This window comes from Buteo buteo, chromosome 8 (genome assembly GCF_964188355.1).
Source record: "Buteo buteo chromosome 8, bButBut1.hap1.1, whole genome shotgun sequence".
Taxonomy (NCBI): Eukaryota; Metazoa; Chordata; class Aves; order Accipitriformes; family Accipitridae; genus Buteo; species Buteo buteo.
In genome coordinates this window covers 18131441-18145800 of record NC_134178.1, presented here as the reverse complement: position 1 = coordinate 18145800, position 14360 = coordinate 18131441, and the positions used below count along the sequence as shown (strand labels likewise).

The following is a 14360-nucleotide window of genomic DNA, read 5'->3' as shown; positions in this document are numbered from 1 at the left end:
GTAATAAAAGGATTAATTATTGAAGTGGCTTGAATTTCAAGTGCAGTTCTCCTTTCCAGCTACTCTGAGACACACAAGCTGTTTACTTTCCAAGAGGAATCTTAACAGGGGCTTCAGTTGAAAGACTCCAGCACTCTGCATCATGCTAGCTATCACTGCTTGGTGTTTATTTTTAAGGCCATTAGAATGAGATGCAGTTCACTGGTGTCAGGCTGCCATTTTGAGAGCATGGAGACTCTTGAAGGGTGAGGATGAAATAGATGCATGTAACAAAAATGAATGTAGACTACAGACCTGCTGCCATACTTAATTACTTCAATATTCATTTGACTTTTTACACTTGATATTGGGTAAGGAGCACAATTAAGAGCACAGAGCTGCAACAGTTAGATTATGGCTTCCTGAGGTTATGAGCTCCTTCATCCACTGTACTGGCTGTAGGTGCCCAGGCCCTGGCAGGGGGCTGCAGGGCGGCCTCTGTGAGGAGAGGCGGGGGCTGCCCCGAGCCGGACACAGCCGGTTCCAGCCGGCTCCAGCCCGCCCACCGCAGGGCACGGCTCAGCCCCGCAGCCACCACGGCGGAACCTCCAAAAAGCCTGTGTAAGAAAGGGCAAAGCGCTGCCCGGCTGTGAGGGGAAAAGTGTGAGAAACAGCCCTGCGGGCACCGAGGGGAGAGGGGGAGGAGGGGAAGGGGGTGCTCCAGCAGGGATCTCCTGGAGAGACCACGCTGGAACAGGCTGCCCCCTGCAGCTCATGGAGATGACCATGCTGGACCTCCACACTGCAGCTGTGGAAGCCCCCAGGCCAAAGCAGGTGGATGGGTGCCCTGAAGGAAGCTGCAGCCTGTGGGGAGGAGCCCAGGCTGGAGCAGGTTTTCCTGTCAGAAACTGCAGCCCAGGGAGGACCACACAGGAGCAGTTGTTCCTGATGAACTGTAACCCACAGAGGAGCCCCATGCTGAAGCAGCTCATGATACCCTGTGGGAGGGGAAAAGCACGCATAAGAAGCAGCAGCAGAGAGGAGCTGTTATGGGCTGACCACGACCCCCATTCCCTGCACCATGCGGTAGGGGAAGTGGTAGAGGAGTCCAGAATGAAGGAGTACAGCTGAGCCTGGGAAGAAGGGGAGATGAACAAGGTGTTTTAGTTTTTGTTCTTGTTTCTCACCCTCCAACTCTATTTTTAATTGGCAATAAATTAATTTTGCACATGTTGAATTCATTTTGCATGTGACAGTAACTAGCAAGTGACCTCCTTGTCTTTATCTGGACCTGTCAGCTTTTTCAACTTACTTTCTGACTCTGTCCTGGTAAGTAAGGGGTATCTGGCAGCTAGCCAAGGTCAGCCCCCCACACCCACACACTGTCATCCCCACACATGCACCTGCATTATTCACATACTGGGAACAACCATGTCGCACTAAGTCCAAATAAAATGACAGTTAACATTTTAACAGTGAGTACATTTATTTGAAGTTCTGCACTCCATTGGACACAGTTCATAACTTAAAGGCAATAGAGCAAAACACTGTGACAGGCTCCAGCTGCAATATTAAAAAACTCACATAATCATGTCACTTAAGAAGTACAGTTAAATTGTTCAATCATTTTGATCTTCATCCCAGTCTTTCCTTCCTGATGGAGGTTTAGGGCCACCAGCTGGTTTTGCCATAATGATCTTGAAGATAATAGGGAAGTAGAAAAAGATAAGGTTAGAATCAGACTCTTACTCCAGCCCTATGATGCTGTCAACATTCACTAAATTCATGCAGTTTCCCTACTCTGAACCTAAGCCAATACATATTATTACCCATCTAACCGAGATATTCACAAATTAATTATCTTTTTTTGAAAATGGCAGAAGCTGAGCCAAAAAAAAGGCTTTTACCTCATTTTTTGCATGCAAATTAAGACTTCAGTTAGTCTACATAAAGTGAGTGCTTAAATAGGCTAATGAGTGACTGGTTTACAGGATGCACACTACAGAAAGCAGAATTATCAGAGCTATTGTTCCGAATTATTGAGTCTAAACATCACACTTCAAAAAGCATAGAGTCCAATAGTCCTACCATGTTAAAGGCTTGTTTTCTGCACTTGCTATAGTGACAAGTAAGGTAAAACTAAAATTGCACTTGTGATCCCTTCAATGAAAATTTAGTTTTAGGTGTAAAATTCGTTAGCAAAGGCACAAATACAAAATGTAGCAACAAGCACATGTAAGACAGCAGCACTACATGTCCTCAAGAAAGATATCATCTGCCATATGCTTGTCAATATACTCATGCATGCACTCACATACACAGATACCTCTCTCTGCTAGAGACACAGAGCTTACTGCATACTATTTTTCAGGCTCATCTTTCCAGTCATCCTTATCCCAATGTCCTTGTTGCTTAGGGGCTTTTGGACCGCCTGCTGTTTTTGCCATAATAATCTACAGAAATTTTACATGCAAATACGTTTTTGCTAAAGTTCCACAAGATATATAAAGTTAAGATTTGTCATTAAAATTATAACCTCCGTTTTTCCTAAAAGTTTGATTTTCATGTAAGAACAATATATGAGAAAAGGTTTCTTGTGTTAAATCTTGCTCCTACAGAAGTTAGGATAACTTTCTGGATACAAGTATCAACTGTCAAATCTTAAAAGAAAAGAAACATTAATGGCGCTCCCATGGAAGCAGCAACATTGCAACATTGCGAGCTCTTGAACAAACTGCTTCCTGGCTTTCAGAAATAAACAAACCACGTTTTCAAGTATCCTATTTTAATGCCTTACATGCCTAGAAGATTCACATATTTTGCATTAGTGTTCCGCATGCTGAGTTAAAGGTTTCAGTTCAGCACCCAAGTTACTTGTAAGCTTACCTGATCTACCCTTAGGACAGTTACTGCTGCATTTGTAGCTAGCTTGATACCCCAGGATTTTCCAAGGTATGTGTCTAATACACCAGCTTCCAACATATCCTTCACAGCAGCAGCTTCAGCCTATCAGACAGGGGGAAAAACATTATTCAAAACTTTCTCAGGCTTCTACCTAGCAAGTTATTGGGTTTTCAAGGTTACACATTTAGAACAAATTATCACTCTTCTGATCTCATCTTCTCTCTTCAGAAAACCTTCAATCCTAATCCATTAGCAGGACAAAATAAGTACTTACTAAAGGCTTACTCTCCATCACACGTTAGCTCAGTATCTCACTTTACCTCCTACATAAGGCCACTATACTACATTGAATTTAACTGCTTGCTGATGAAAAAAACCCACTTTGGTATTACAATTCTAAGAAGTTATTCTTCTAGACTGTGCAACACAGAGCTTCAGTGATTTCAATTAATCCGTAAATACTTCAGACTGATAGAAGTATGTTTAAATATAACCCTGTACTGCAGAGCACCAACTAATGTGAGAGACTATTTACCTCAATATCAAATCCAACATTTTTATTCCCTTCCTGATGCACAGCATAAAGTTTGGAGATGACCTCATTAGCCTTTACTCCAGAGTTTTCTGCCAGTGCTCGAGGAATGGCTTCAAATGCCTCAGCAAACTTCTTGATGGCATACTGGTCAAGCCCAGGACAAGTCTAAAGTGAAGTTGAAAACCACATCAGCATTTCAAAAAACTTAGGGAGGTATTTCCCCCCACATTTTTAATTTATTTATATGCATTAATACACATATGTATTTTGATATAAAACAATATGTATATATCTTTGTAAGCCACATATATATTTTAAGTACATATATGTTTGTGTATATAAAAAGTCAAAAAGCCCATTTGCTATACCTCTCCATACGATGTGATCTGCTTGGCTAATTCAATCTCTGTTGCACCACCTCCAGGAACAAGACGTTTATCCTGTGAACAGACCATCCCAAAATGCAAAGTTTTGCTTAAAGCATCACATCAATTTTAATTTCTAGAATTTATATCCTCTGTCAAGAAGAACGCCATAGAACTTTATCCCATGCAGACTTACTAAGAATCTGCTTCAGAACAAACATGCATTGTAAGAGAAATTCACCAGAATTTTCTCATTCATTCCAAATGTCTTTGAAGAAAAATAGCTTCTTTTGTAAAAAAGAAAATAATAATGCAGTGGGGTTTATGTCTGAGGTTTTTTTGTTTGTTAGTTTGAAAAAAAGTAATTTCAGCTCTTTGCTTACTAATAATAGAACTCCTAGATTTTCTCATCTTTTCCATTAACTTGTTGGGAAATATGCAGGAAATCAATCTACTGTACACTAAGTTTAATATGTCAACAGGTATCACGAGGTGTTGAGTGTTTTTGTTTTGTTTTGTTCTTAAATTAAGCATTTTGTACATCCTTTGGCAAACCAACATCACTTAAGAACTCCTAGTCTTTTAAAAAGAAAAGTAATCATCATAAATCAGAAGTTAGGACAACTCCTGGAGACAATCAAACACAGTGTCTATGGTTGTTTCTGTACTCCAAATCAATGTGCACGTGTTGGTATGTACAGGACATTAAGCATCAAATGAAAGTTTAACATTTTTTGCATGCCACCTTCTGAGTAAATACACAAACATTTCCTTCTTCATTTGAAAACAAAAAAAAAAAAAAAAAAAAAAAAGGAAAAAGGTCCACAAAAGCTGTTCAGAAAAAACTCTGAAAAACTGAATTCTTCCATCTATAAAGTGTCTCTGTAGTATGCGGAGGAAGCCTGTCTTGCAAACTAAATTGCTGGTTCATTGGTGACAACCAGTCAGTTCCTCCTGATCCCCAGTGACAAACAAAGCTATCTGGCTTTTCTTCTGTGCCTGGTTTCCAAGGAACATTACAAAACATTTAGGGATATAGTCAACAAAGAGCTGACTGTCATTAGAAAGTGGTAGAACTCATCTATCTTCAAGAACTCACCTCATTACTGGAAAATTGCATGCAGTGCATGGTGAGCACCTTCTCTTATGTACATTGTATTCACAAGGATGTCGGCAGCTACCTTCTCTACACAGCCCTCTACACCTCAAAAGGGCTCCAGCTAACAATGTAAATATCTGCTACAGCCTTTGTAGCGAATGAGCACAAAGCAAGCCTGAGTCTTGCTTCAAACTGATCCATAGCTCAGTTTTGATAACTGAAGTGTCCTGGTTACTTACCCTTGTGAGTACTTTGAAAGTATTTACACCATCATCCACTGCTCTCTCTATGTCATCCATCAGATTGTCTGTAGACCCACGAATGAGTATAGTAGAAATGGCACCATCCTCCTTTTCTGTTCAGACAGACATGTGCATTACTGAATTAAGTTTGTTAGATGTAAAACACATATGAACATCACACTTCTAGAACAGTAGCATTAGGAGTTCTAAAGAACATACATACCATGCTTAAACACAACAACTTGCGTATCCCCAACCTCCGACAAATATACACTATCACAGTGACCCATTTCTTCTAGAGTAGGGGGAGTCTGGAAAGAAAAACAAGAGTTAAGAGATGAACCTGCTCATCAGCTCTCTCTCCCTTCTGCTCCTCATTTGAAAAGTCCATACCAGTCTGGGGAGGGCTGTTGCACCAACAGTTTTGCACAGTCTTCTCAGATCCCACTTTGAATTCAACCTTTAAAAGCAAGTTTCCAGAATAAATGTTAACATACGATTAAACACTCTCTTAACCTGGAAGCATTTTGTAAACTAATGACTCTATCAAAATTTACTGCATTAAGTTATAAAATCCACTCATCTATTTTTTTCAAGTTATAATTTTCTGTTTTCAGGGAAGCTATGCAAATACTGTTTTCTAAGAATTTAAAAACAAGTAAGTAGTTCAAATACATGGAAATTATCGAACTTCATCTTCTAGTGCGTAAGACTTGAACTGATGTTTACAACACCTCTAAAATGATCCTTCTTTGTTATGCAAGAGATTACAGTATCATGCTCCATTTCCAAAGTTCAAACTTTTTGGACACCACCGATAAAGTTACAGCTTTCAATAAAGGACCACTAATTTGTGCGAGACCTGAGAGCTGCTGCTAGTAAGTGGACTTTATGTTGTGCAGAATGTAATTCAAGGATGTACAAACATGCCTTATTTATAGACAAGAAGATTCAAGGTCCACAAAAATGACAGAAAAGTATTAAGAATTAGTTCTTCCATCCATCAATACATTAGTGATGCACGGAGGTGTATCTCATCATTGCTAAAACATCACATGAGAACTGTGACCAGGAGGGAACCATTATGGTTTAGTCTTATATGCCTTTGAAGCCACATCCCTCTTTACTAGATCCACAAATTTTGATATTCTTGATTTCAGTTGTGTTATAAAGGCACTTAAACCAGAATAACAGTATCACATACACAAGTAACTCCCCAATTAGCTGTCTATATAGACGTGAAATACTATCAAGAAACAAGCTATGAAACAACCAAATCACAGCTCAGGTTTTGATCCACTAGAAAACCAAATAGTCTGCAATATTTTCTTTCTAATTCACTTGAGAGGCGTAAGACAATATGGCAAGTACATTTCATAAACCTGGTAGATCAGATGCTTTTATGCTTTTCTAGTACTTACCTGACTAACATAAGATTGTATTTGTTGGCATAATGAAGTGCCATGTCTGCCACTTTGCCACCTGTTACTACTACATTTGCACCACTATCAGCAATAGCTTTGACTTGCAAATCCATTAGATTTTCTTCTCCCTTACTGAAATTCATCAGTTCTTCAGCATTCTTTATAAGTACAGTGCCCTAGTAAAACACATACACTGTTAACAATTCAGCATTAACTACATGCCTAAAAGTTTTTGACAAATGATTTTGTCTCCCAACCTGTCCATAAACCTCAAGTCATCTTATTTTTAATACTACTGCCACCCTTCCCAGGCAATGGGGTAAAACATGTCCAAATAAGGGTAATTCTAGCATTTCTAGACGACCTTGAGGTTCAGACATTCTATCACATAGTTTGGCTCAAATAACCCAACAAAAACCAGTAACAACTCCCCAACCCCAAAAACCCCGTATAGCAAAATTAGGTTCAGACGTTTTCTATCAACTTTTTTAAACTAGTGAACTCAATATTAACAAAAATATCTTAATCACCAAGTGTCAAGAATATTTATAGTTAAGTCTAAAAATAAGAGCACATGAGCATAAATGGCTATCTAACTTATTTTGAGCTTTAACATACCTTAGTTTCAGTTATCATACCATCAAAAGGGCAGGAATACACAGCTATTTTTGCATCTTTGACAGAAGTAACATCTCCTTCAGTTTCTTTTTTAAAAACCATGCCATGCAGTACTGAGGAAGCAGAGATACCAGCACCCTGAAAGGAAAGAAATGGAATGGGGGAATATATCATATCAATAATATGATCATTTACTGTCAGAAAGTTGCATTACCCTTTAGGAAAAGCAGTCCTTACATTCATTTGAATGTAGCAACCTAAGTTTTCATTGCAGCATAAAGAAATAAGACTTAAGCTGACTTAGCAACATCAAACATTGTCTTACAGGTTCCCATTTTAAGATTAGTTGGTGGTCCAGGTTAAGGCCTGTGACATTCATTTGCTGTGCTCAACTTGTTATTTATTTACTAGCGAGTAAAAAACACAGGGGGGAAATTCATACTACATATAAACTTGTTCCAAACCTACAAACCATACTCAGGCCTGACAAAAAGAATGCAAGATTAGACCGCTACATTTCCGGCAGCCTGCACCTTAGCCTAATCTTATGACTGCTTCTATAACAAAATCAACATCCCTGTGTATAATTTAAGTTCATGTATCTGATTTAGGGTAAACTTTCAATATTAATGATTTTTGTTTCTGAAAGCTGCTACTCGGCACTAAACAAGGAACGTAAACACCAATTTCCAAAACTTATTACGCATGCCACAACACAACAGAGATTAGAATAGAAAAGACACTTTCAAAGTTTAAAGATCTAAAAATTAACTTTCATTGAACTGTTTACCTTAATAATACAGCAAAGCTAGCTACTTGCCAACTTACCACGATTTTGCACACTCTGATATTATCAACGTTGAAATGACCAGAATCAGGAAGAATAGAAACTGTTTGGTGAACAAAGAAAGAAAAAAAAAAAAGAAGAATTTGTATTGCTTAATGAATAAAGTAGAACACCACCACCATAAATAATGCCTAGAGTTTTTCTGAAGTACTAAAATGTAATGGTTTGAGATGCCTGCCTAAATTTAAGGCAGTTATAATCTGCTAATAACCTGCATCAAGAGAAACAGAAATTTTGTTTTTATAATATAGTAATCAGAAAGCAATATCTATTCAGGCTGCTCAATTAATTAAGTCCAAATATCCATTTACATTCAAGAGCGAAGTCTGACCCAGAATACTCTGAAAAAACACTTAAACTAGACATGAATATTTTCTTGGAAAACTAAATGGAGGAAACAACACAACTACAGTCCTGCTTCCATTGTTCTGCGGCTGAGACTAGTAACAGCTTACCTGAAGTGTAATACATCTTCCAAATGATAAAAAAGAGGAAAAAAGATGGGGTTCTGCTTTAAAAAGACTAGAAAGCTAGTTCTATAAATGTTTAGTAGAAAACACAGACCTTTCCTGAGCCACAACACCAACAAAGAGTTCAAAACGAGAAAGAAGGTTATACTCATTTCAGAGGCTAAAGCTTTCCATCCAATTCAACCTGATAAACTAACCATACCTTTTATCTTCCATGAAGACATTAGTAATTATCATAAGCAAACCTACTCAGTTTTTTAGATGCATGCACTCATCTATTCTTGTCCACTTACCACAGGCCTGAGCAATAAGCTTTGCCAAAAAACGTTCATTGCCATATTGTTTGCTCATCACTGAAGTGTGCAACAAAGATGCCACTTCTTCAACATCTCGAAGGTTCTTTGCAGAACAGCACACCAAATCTGGAAGAATTTCTAGGGCTTTCTTGCAAGCCTTTTCATATCCTTCAATCACCTGTGCAGCAAACAATAAATATTCACTACACCATTTCACTATGCATTCATACTGCTTCCATCTCCTTCTCAAAGGGCCATAAAACACTAACAAATGCAAAAGCTTACAAGGGAAGCAAGCAATCACAAGCAGCAAAACATATACTGTTCTTCCATACATCACTAAAACATTAGTTCAGAAGGAAGCAGACGATTCATAACATGACGCAAGAATACTGACCAATGGCAATCTGAATTCAAGCGATGTGAATTGTAGTAACAATATAACTTGCCTCTGAGACTGATAACCCCATCCTCAGAAGGTCTTCTGCTAACTCCAGAAGAACTCCAGCAAAAACAAGGACAAAGTTTGTTCCATCTCCAACTTCTTGCTCTTGCATGTGGGAAGCCATCACAAGCATTTTTGCAGCAGGATGCTGGACCTTTAAAAGAAGTTACACATCTTAGTTACTAATATCCCACCTAGACTACAGTTCCAGGTTTTTCCTATGCATCCAGTATAAGCTCTTTTATTTCAAATTGTATCTAGAGATACTAAGAATGCACAAAATTGGAAAAGAAAGCAGCACAAATTATCTTAATTGGCTAACTTCCCTAACAAGCAAAAGTACAAACATTATTAAAAAAATAAAATAAACTCAGAGAACTGAACATTCCCCCTACAACATGAACTAGGCATCCTTGATACTGGTTCTATGCTATTTTTACAGGATGCAGTGGCTTCACAATCAAGCTCTGCAACAGGAAAGCTGCCTGAAGTTTAGATCTCCAAGCTGAATTCATGTGTAACATGCAAAATAGACGTCTAAATCACAGTTTAATTCTAGTGGTTTTTTCTGCTTAAAGATTGCACTGCTTTCCCTTTCTTTCAAAAGAAATGCAATAAAAATGCTGTATTCTTGCATATAACTAAAGCAACTGTCATTTTATCCCAGAAAGTAACATGCAAGACTCATTAGATTAAGTAACTAGTCCGCAAATAATTTTTTAAAAACAGAACTGAGACTTCCACCACTATTCTACTTATACCAAACACTAACACAATGCATTAAGTAAGGAAATAGTTACATTATTTCTATCAGTAAGTATAGAATTCAGTAAAATATTATTTGTGTTGTAATACAAATATGAATTTGATAGAAGAAGTTAGGACGGGTCAGTCTTTCCACACTTTTACTGTATTCACAGGAAGATGCTGCTATATCCTCAAGCTTCTTAAATCCAGTTAATGTATTCTAAGCAGACAGGAGAAAGTGGCAACCACCAACACTGGGAGATTAACACAACAGCTATTTCAGAGTTTTCCAAACACTGTATTAGACAAACCCTCTTCTAAATCTACACTGGTTTGGGGGGAAAAAAAAGTAGGCAATTATTAAGCAGCTCCTGCAACTACTTAATGTTGCTTTACAAAAAGATTTCTACTCTTCACTGTGGATATAGCTCATTGACTTTACTCAAATGCAGTGAAAAATGTAAATGATTTACAAAATGACATATGTAAATTATCTGACAGGGTGACATGTATTTCTTTATTAACATTAAGAACCATAGCAGCCCATGAACAGAAACACTAGTTCACAACCGACATCTTCTGGAGCAAGAAAACTTACCTCCAGCTCTCTCAAGATAGTAGCAGCATCATTTGTAACAAAAAGCTTCTCCAGGTGATTGATAACCATTTTGTTCATTCCTAACGAGGGGAAAAAAAAATTAAAAATCATTCATTAGGCAAACATCACTTTGTACACAGATACCATTTCATAACTTGCAGGTATATCTCACACATTAAAACACTAGCCCTATTTATAATTTAAGAACCTAAAAGATTTTTACAAAATGACACTTTGGAGCGTGTTACATTAAGGAGAAATCAATAGTTTCTGAATAAGCAATTTTCTCTTCAAAAATATTAGTATATCATTTAATTAATTGATGCTGGAGAACCTTTTGTTTTCGTATATCTGACCAGACATGGTATGGTTATGTTCGTTATGACTATCTACCAAGTTATTTTCTTTCCCTTAATTTTTGTGGGTCTTCCATATAGCAGTAAGACAGCAAAGAGGACACAGTAACTAGTACAAAAACCTGGCAAAGGCAGGTACATTGTGCATAACTCAAGAGCTAACCAAAGTCTGATCTGTATAGCCACAAAGACTGTATTTAGAGTTCTACAGCAAGTCCAATGTGTCTCCTCAAGAAACAAACCGTTGCTTCTTCAAACAAACAGTCAAGGTAGGTTTAGCCTTCAAACATAACATTTTGCTCAAAAACATTACAATAATTTTAGGATTTATTTACCATTTGGTCCATAAGCTGTACGGGTGGTTTGAGCAAGTTCTTTGCATGCCTGGATGTTCCTATAGACAGCTTCTTCTAGTCCTGAATAATGCTAAAAAGAAAAATGTTCTGCTCAGAATTAGGCTTTCTAACAAAAAAGAAAGGGATAAACTAGTCATTTCTCATCAAAGCATGAATAATCTACTGAGTCCATGAAAGTTCTTGATTAATTTAGATTTGGTATTTCACTTAAAGTTTAAACAGAAACTAAACCTTACCCAAAGACAGTGAGAAAAGAACCACTGTGTACTCCTTCTCAACTAGGCAACTCAGCAGGCACGATAAGCTTCTGAACAGAAAATTTGAACAGTGACTCAATTTTCAATATAGTTTGCATCTCTTACGTCTTCCAAAAAAGTTAGTGGCATGCCAAAGGGAAACAGAAAATAACCAATACCAGATTGAAGAGAGGTAACAGTTTTGTAAGCATGTGTTTTTGTACAAGCTTCTTTATTCACAACTCTGTATTCCACAAAATTCATTTAACTCACTTGTACATTCAAACATGTGCGATTTGAAAATTCAGAAGCAGAATGATTCATAAAATATTTGTGTTTGAGAAGCTGATCAGCCTGGCTTCAGTTTGGAAGCCTTAAGAAAAGGAGGGATCCCCAGAAAGGGCAGGGTAAAACGTACTGTGTGGACCATAAGAGAACGGACAAAAGTACTCTCTTAACAATATATAGTCTCTAAAGGCAAAACAAACATCTCAAAATGCCACCTGCTTCCTTGTTTTGTAAAAGTCTGCTCTTGCTATTCTGGCCCTGAATTCTCTATTAGAGAACCGGCATCTAGGCCGCTTTGTTTCCCTGCTCTCTCCCTGCCCCTGACATGTGCCACTTCTTGTGTCCCAAGGAAGATTCTGAAGAAAAAAAAAAAAGAGGGCTTTCCGAGCTGCTAACTTCACTGTCCTTTCTATTAACTAGCAGCAATCAGAAATTTTCTTCCATTTATTTTCCCATGCAATTAAAAAAAAAAAAACCGCCTTGCTTGCTTTCTGTCCACTTTTTCAAAGAAAGCTTCTATCAGGCACAGCACTTGCCTACTATCAAAATCTTCATTACGTTAATGTTAAATACAATGAGAACGGATTTATGGAAAGGAAATGTATGGAAAATAGTACGTTAGTCTACAGCGCTGGCCGAGGCACTTTTCTTAGGGGCACGGCAGCAGAGAAGGCGTCAAGGAACCTACAGAACAAGCGGCGGACACGCATCTGAACAGCTAAACCCACAGGGCCCGGTCGCACGTTGCCGACCACGGCCTACGGAAGGTCTCCGAACGAAACGCCCTCCCGACATCGCCTCCGCAGCCGCGGCACGAGCCGCGCACACAGCTCGGGAGGGAGCACCGGCCCCCGGGAACCCACGCAGCACCCCCGCGGCGACGAGAACCGGGGGCCGCGCCGACGGGCGGGGGCAGCGTGGGCGCCGGCTCCGGCGGAGCCTTCTGGAAGGCCGCGTGCGCCAGGCGCCGCCCTCCTCCCGCCGCCGCCCCGGGCCCGCGCGCTGAGCGGCGGCGCGGGGCGGACCCCCGCAACGGCCAGAAGCCGGGGGGGACCAAAGCCGGGGGGCGGGCAGCGTGAGGCTCCCCCCGGCCCCGGCCCCGGCCCCGCCGGCCTTCCAGAACCTTCCCCGAGCCGCCGCGCTGAGACTTCCCCCCTCCCCACCCCATCTTCCGGAGGCAAGAGCGCCTGCCCGGCGCCACGCTCACCTTCGCCCCCTCCTTGAGCATCTGGGCGAAGCCCGGAGCCTTGGGGACGTGCAGCGCCATCTCCGCTCCGCACCGGCCAAGCACCGCACCGAACCGGGCCGCGCCGCGCTGCGCCGGGGACGACGGGAGGGGAGAAGGGGGGACGCGCAGGCGCGATGAGGCAGCCTAGCTGGCCGCAGGCTAGACGAGTTGCGCCCAGGGAAGGTCGATAGCGGGGCGGGGCGCAGGGCGACGGCGGCCGGCGGGTGTTCCTGCTTCTCCTCAGAACGGGCGGCGGGCGGCGCGCGGGTTTCGGCTCTCGGGTCCAGCGGAGCCCTGCTCGTCAGCCGGGGGGGGGGGGGTCCCGAAAGCCGGGTCCCGTAAAACACCGCCTCGCCTGACATCTTCCTCTCCCCGCAGTCTCGGCGGAGCCCGCCAGCAGGCCGCCTAGCCGGCAGCCTGACCGCCGGGTAAAGGCCTCGGAGTTTCTAAAAGAGAGTGAAGATTGATAGAACGGGAAGCATTTAGAGATTGCTAGCTTGAGGGGTGACTGGCTTGTCCTGTGACTGTGCGTTTTGCTTTAGGTAAACAAAACCAACCAAAGTCGATGGTTCATCTCACTTTTACAGTATTTATGTAACATTTATGTCATTTATTTAAAAGGAAAAGAGCCCAGTTCATGTTTTTCTGGAAGGGGTAGGATAGCATTACTTGATTCATTGTACTATGTGCAACTCACCACCTCTTTTTGTCAGGGGTGCCGAGTGGTGGTGGCCTCTCCTAGGAGTTGTTGTCTGTGCAGTAAAGCGATGAGCGGTATTGTGGCGGTGGCTGGTGTTGGCTTCTTCAGAGTCTTTCTTTCACTGTCAAGTTCAGCATACTGTCTCCCAGGCATTTCTCCGAGTAAATTTAGTGTTACATGTCCCGGAAACAGTGGAGAGCCTTCATTGCCATGGATGGCAAAAACTGGTCATAAAACTTTGCAGACTCCAGTTGGGTATTGCATTTAGCACATACCTGACTTGTTCAAATGGAAGCAAAATGTACTGATAGGAAGACTAAGTACAGTCAAGTCCTTGTTATCCAGGGTAATCTCAAGTAATACACATGCTACAGGACATGCTGAAGAGTTCACCTTGACATCTCTACAAACAGCTGAGAGACCAGCTCAGGATCCAGCCAGGAGACAGTGGAGCTGCTTTTATATGGAGCTGTTTTAGGTTTGGCAACTTATCTTTGCTTCTGTGCCACACAAAATCAAACATACTGATTCAAGACAAGAACTTCAAGGCCCTAGAAATAATACTGCTGCATTTAGGCCACGCGGTATCTGAGCCTGAAACCCAGCAGAGGCTGAGCTGCTCCACCT

The 14360-nt window shown here is 40.9% G+C and overlaps 1 protein-coding gene across 4 annotated transcripts; it reads right to left on the bottom strand.

Moving 5' to 3' along the window:
• Nucleotides 1–1446: 1446 nt before the first annotated feature.
• CCT8 (chaperonin containing TCP1 subunit 8) lies at nucleotides 1447–13171 on the bottom strand. 4 transcript variants are annotated; one of them, XM_075033854.1, is made up of 16 exons: nucleotides 13013–13171; nucleotides 11261–11351; nucleotides 10570–10649; nucleotides 9229–9378; nucleotides 8777–8957; nucleotides 7995–8056; nucleotides 7167–7304; nucleotides 6546–6724; nucleotides 5518–5584; nucleotides 5348–5435; nucleotides 5122–5237; nucleotides 3787–3858; nucleotides 3419–3583; nucleotides 2866–2985; nucleotides 2306–2432; nucleotides 1447–1676 (listed from the first exon to the last, which is right to left on the bottom strand). In XM_075033854.1, exons 1-15 carry the CDS (start codon nucleotides 13070–13072, stop codon nucleotides 2340–2342), a joined length of 1662 nt encoding a protein of 553 aa, XP_074889955.1. In that variant the 5' UTR covers nucleotides 13073–13171; the 3' UTR covers nucleotides 1447–1676; nucleotides 2306–2339. The 4 variants fall into 4 exon arrangements, with proteins under 4 accessions (XP_074889955.1, XP_074889956.1, XP_074889957.1 ...); XM_075033855.1 differs by having other exon boundaries at nucleotides 2334–2432; XM_075033856.1 differs by having other exon boundaries at nucleotides 2341–2432.
• Between the last annotated feature and the right edge of the window lie 1189 nt (nucleotides 13172–14360).

Bases quoted from the DNA above. Each gene is read 5' to 3' on its own strand.
- CCT8 (XM_075033854.1), bottom strand. From the start codon at position 13,072: ATGGCGCTGCACGTCCCCAAGGCTCCGGGCTTCGCCCAGATGCTCAAG. The intron at 8,958-9,228 runs GCAAGTTATATT...TTTGCTGCACAG, and splicing joins TGGGGTTATCAGTCTCAGAG to GTGATTGAAGGATATGAAAA. The intron at 8,057-8,776 runs GTAAGTGGACAA...TTCACCAAACAG, and splicing joins GCTTATTGCTCAGGCCTGTG to TTTCTATTCTTCCTGATTCT.